Genomic DNA, 4,877 nt, shown 5'->3' on the forward strand with positions numbered 1-4,877 from the left:
GAAGGTTCATCAGGCAGCACTACGTCACGACAGGCATCACCGGGAGGTGCCAGGGGAAGGCCACACGTGGATCTCTGCATTGCCTCTCACGACTCCATGTGAATCCACAACTGGTATACAATTTAAAAATCACACAGGAATTCATCAGACTAGTAGTAGTTCTTCAATAAAGAAAGAAACTCAAGTGCCATCAAGGGATACCTTCCTCCATGGACTTGGTGAAGTTACACATAAGTGACGCCAGTCCCTTCAGACACCCCGCCAGCACCGCAAGTTTGGGTTCTCTCACTGTCGATGTCATCTGAAAGGAGAGTTTAACAAGGTACCATAAAAAGACAATAGCCCACCAGATACAAGGAAGCAGAAAAGAAGATCATAAAGTTTATCATACCTGGGTCTTAAGTTCACCCAGAAAAGCCCGGAAGAGTTTATCCGAATTGTTTATCATCTCGCTAGGATGAACTTCACCTAATACTCCTAGGAGCTCATATATTTTTTCTAAAACTGAAAAATAAATTTTAGACAAATTAAGGCCTAAAATTAAATATATTAAGCAAAAATCCACAAATAAAAGGAGAGGATTTTACTTCAAAATAATTTAACAATAAGCCACACAAACTATCTAGTTTTATGTACTGAATCTTTCCTGATATGTTTTATGTGAATGTATTATTATAAGCTAAATTACATTTGACATGTAAGTTTTCTATTTGAAGAAATCATTTTGTATAGATTAAAATTTTTATAAGCAGATTTAACACACTATTTCTGTTTCCATTTTGGTTTCTTTTCAGCAAAAAGAATTCATCTGTATTAAATGGGGAGGAAATCCAAAAAAAGAGAGAACTGATTCATTTTTTTTGTGCAGTAGAAACACAATGTCGTAAAGCAACAATGCTCCAATAAAAGTTTAAAAAAAAGTTCATCTGTAAAATATAAATACCTTGGCAGAAAAAAATCCAAGTTTTACACTAAAAACTTGTTAAATTTGTTAAAGCATTTTAAAGACACATTTAAATACATCTTACCTGTATCTGGTATTTTTGCTTTCAACGCAAGTTCTCCATAGAATTTGGTAAATAACTCTCCAACTCTTAATTCATCCATGAGTCTAGAACTTCTCAAAGTCTGAAGTAACTAAGAGAACATGAGTTAGCAGAGTCTAGGAGGAAGCAATGGAAGGCTTCCATCTATTGCACCTGTTCGCACACAGCCATGTTCCACAGCCATGATCTCCAGGCACTCACGATCGGCGTCAAGCTAGGTTATGGGGGATGAGGGGCTGAGGTGGGTGGTGGAGAAACAGGGGAGACCAAGTGGAAAGGGATGTAGACTTAATTTCACCTTCCCAAGAAAATTATTCTGTGACTAGACCCATTCTCTCAGAGGCACTTAAGAACCAACAAGACCCAAAGAAATTCTACAACAGAGATGCAAAAAAAAGATTTGCATCTGAGCAGAGATCCAGGTGACAGCGAGCCCAACGACCACACACACACAACACACAGACCCTTCGCAGTGTGAGTGTAAGGTTTCAAGAAAACATTCAAGAACACAATGAGGTGCATCTGGGCAAGTCTCAGCAGCATTAGGTTTTCAGAGTAAGGGCTTCCCTTAAAGCTCAGTTGGTAAAGAATCCGCCTGTAATATGGGAGACCTGGGTTTGATCCCTGGGTTGGGAAGATCACCTGGAGAAGGGAAAGACTACCCACTCCAGTATTCTGTTCTGGAGAATTCCATGGACTATAGTCTATCGGGTCGCAGAGTCCGCCACGACTGAGTGACTTTCACTTTGCACTTCTTGCCCCTCATAGCCCAGATTCTTCCTCTGCTCCCCAGAGTGGTGTGAGGGCAGAACACCAAGTGCTGCTGGTGATGGCTGGAAACGGGCACCTTCTCACACCAACGGGAGTCCTCAGCATCTCACCCACAACTCTCATTTTCAGTTCAAGTTATATGTGCGCCACAAACTACATGCACTTAGACATATTTTTTTTAATTACCTTAATAAGAAGTTCTAGGGCTGGAATTCTACATTTAGCAGCTTTATCTTTTGTATAAACACTGGTACAAATATTCTAGGATTTAAAAAGAGATATCAAAATCATCAATAAGATCTTACTTCTTATAACTAAGACTTAATAGCTAAATCTACACCTGGGAGAAGAAATACCAATACTTGACATACTACACTTTAATAGTTTTCTACAAGGGCCTCAGCTCATTAAATTTTTTAAAAATTAACCACTTAATTTCTAATACAATCAAGCAAAAATAAGTAAACTCCCCAACAAGAAAGACAGAAATAAAATTAAGCTTAACCATGTTATGACGTAAGTTACCATGTAACTTTCCATGTAAGTTAAGAGATGCTGATATACAAAGAGGTAAGTTTTTTCTTCTTACCTTAATATCTAGAGAATAAGGTATGATCTTCTGGCCAATTTTTTCTAAGAAAACACATAAAAACTTTAGGGCTTCTTCTCTACAATCACGAAACTATAATAAAAGAAATAAACATTACGGAAAACTGGGCTAAAAAAAAGTCACCTCAACATGAACAGAGATACACTAGAAGAGCAAAATGAAAATGGTCAACTTACTTCATCAATGCTAAGTGATTTCCGAATAAATACAAGCAAACCAAAATCTTTGGAAAAAACTAAGGAAGTGTGTAATGCTGGAAAAAGAAAAACAACAGGTAAGCGAGCTGCCAAGGTTCTCCATTAACGCACACTAAAGGTGATGCTTGTTTCTCAATTCAGCCTCATAAGTGACAAAGGAAAACAGGAAACTCTAGACAATGTTCCACAGTGATAAGGTCAGAATAATGGCCAGAACCCTGATGCCTAGCATCATACCTGTGAATGCGCTAACTTTACACAGCAAATGAAAATTAGGTTGCAAGTGGAATTAAGGCTGCCAATCATCTGACTTTAAACTGGGGAGTGCCCTGGGTTATCAGGGCTTCCCTTGTGGCTCAGCTGGTAAACAATCTGCCTGCAATGCGGGAGACCTGGATTCCATCCGCAGGTTGGGAAGATCCCCTGGAGAAGGGAAAGGCTATCCATTCCAGTATTTTGGCCTGGAGAATTCCATGGACTGTATAGCCCATGGGGTCTCAAGGAGTTGGTTACAACTGAGAAACCTTCACTTCACTTCACTTCCAGGTTATCAAGCAGGCCCAATGCAGTCACAAGGGCCCTCACAAGTGGAAGGGGGAAAAGGAGATGGAAGACAGGCAAGCAGGACAGGTTCCAGGTGTCTTACTTAACCCTCTGCTGCTGGCTTTGAGGAAGCGGGGAGAGGGACAGCATGATCCAAGAAATGCAGGTGTCTTCTGGAAACAAGGAATGTCAGAAGAAAGGAACCTCGGTGCTACAACTGCAAAGAACTGAATTCTGCTAACAACCTGAATGAAAAGGAAATTAACTCTCCCCCAGGGGCTTCAAAAAAGGAGTGGCCCTGCCTGCTGCCTCGGTGTTAGCTTGATGAGATCCCTGCTGGCTTCCAACCACAGACGGATAACCGACAAGCCTGTGCTGTAGTAAACACCAAGTTTGTGGTGTGTTTCAGGACCAATAGGAAATTAGTACACAGTCCTACAATCCGTCAAGTGAAAGGACACATCCTGGATAGAGTGAACCTCAAACTGCTTTATGACAAGGTTACTAAAGGAACAAAACTGAACTCTTAGAACAGACTGGAAAGCATTTACACAGTGATGCTGTCCTCATGAACACACCCTGGCAGTCTGTAGGTACTACACAGCAATCTCTTTAAGGCTTTATTTCTCCTCTTTATTAACAATGACGTTTTCGGAAGAAAATCTCATCCTCTAATTAAGACTCTGCATGTTTGGGTTTTTAAAAGGGAATGTAACCAAGTTTTCACACAATGACACATTAAAAATGCTAAGAGGCACTTCAGCTGCAAAGGGTCAAGTTCTTACCCAGGCATAAGTCAAGTTAAGAGCATGACTTGTTTCTCAAAAGGAACAGCAAAACTGGAGTTTGGAAAAGGTGCTGGTGGGTTGCGGCAACAATGAGGTGGAAGAACATAAAACTTCCCTCTCATCGTCGCTCCCCACCGTGGTTAGCAGTGATGCCAAATTCAGAGCATTTCCACAACTCAGGCTTTGAAATACCTTTCCTCTGGTGTTAAGAACAGAGGAAGTTGACAAAGTTTTACACAGATCACAAATTCCCACGGGCCCGTTCAAGCACCACCCCGGGTGCCCACTCGGACTCGAGCGGGCGGCCGGGCACCGGCCGTCTGGAGCCCCGAGCCGTACCCACCCAGCAGCGCGGGGCCAGAGCTCAGCACGCACTCCTGCCCCAGGCCCCGCAGCAGCTGACCACTGGCCACCGCCGCGCTGCAGCGATCGGCAGCGGACAGGGACTCTTGTAGCTGCAGTAGGGAGCCCCGCACGCCGGACCCCGAATCGGCCATATCCTCCAGCCGCGAACACCACTCTCGCTGCCGGGACCGGAAGTGCCGCTGGGCGGGAAGGGGCGGGAAAGGGCGAGGATGGGCGGATTTTCCAGCGCGTGCGCACAGCTGCCTGGGCCCGAACCTGCCCCTAGGACTTGGGGGCGAGGTGCTGGGCCGAATGGGGCCTTAGTGGGCCGGGGAGGGGGATCCACGATCCCTGAGCACATCCAGCCTCGGCCCTGTAGTGCTCCGGACTTGGACGCGGGCGAGGGGTCCCTGCTGGAGATCTTCGAGGAGGTGGCCTGCCTTGTAGGACCGGCGGCTTAGACATCCTAAGTTATCTAGATACACAGAGCACAATGCAGTCAAACTTAGGGAGAGTCAGGAACCCATCAGCTCGACCTCCGGAAATAGATGCGGAGGACAGGTGGCGAGTTGGAGGT

At 44.2% G+C, this 4,877-nt stretch overlaps 2 protein-coding genes across 2 annotated transcripts in view; one reads left to right on the forward strand and one right to left on the reverse strand.

The window, feature by feature from the left end:
• Positions 1-4,871, reverse strand: part of PRKDC (protein kinase, DNA-activated, catalytic polypeptide) — a 131,138-nt gene extending 126,267 nt beyond the window's left edge. Inside the window, exons 1-7 of the mRNA XM_010838939.1 lie at positions 4,299-4,871; positions 2,604-2,680; positions 2,407-2,499; positions 2,004-2,078; positions 1,029-1,137; positions 392-504; positions 202-301 (exon numbers count right to left, since the gene is read on the reverse strand). Of these exons, the coding sequence (XP_010837241.1) occupies positions 202-301; positions 392-504; positions 1,029-1,137; positions 2,004-2,078; positions 2,407-2,499; positions 2,604-2,680; positions 4,299-4,452 (721 nt within the window). The 5' untranslated portion in view covers positions 4,453-4,871. The remainder of the gene's footprint in view (positions 1-201; positions 302-391; positions 505-1,028; positions 1,138-2,003; positions 2,079-2,406; positions 2,500-2,603; positions 2,681-4,298) is intronic.
• The window catches only part of MCM4 (minichromosome maintenance complex component 4), a 12,008-nt gene continuing 11,661 nt past the window's right edge, over positions 4,531-4,877 (forward strand). Inside the window, exon 1 of the mRNA XM_010839010.1 lies at positions 4,531-4,743. Coding sequence (XP_010837312.1) covers positions 4,531-4,743 — 213 coding nt within the window. The remainder of the gene's footprint in view (positions 4,744-4,877) is intronic.

This window comes from Bison bison, unplaced genomic scaffold (assembly GCF_000754665.1).
Source record: "Bison bison bison isolate TAMUID 2011002044 unplaced genomic scaffold, Bison_UMD1.0 scf7180017864108, whole genome shotgun sequence".
In the NCBI taxonomy this organism is placed as follows: domain Eukaryota; kingdom Metazoa; phylum Chordata; class Mammalia; order Artiodactyla; family Bovidae; genus Bison; species Bison bison.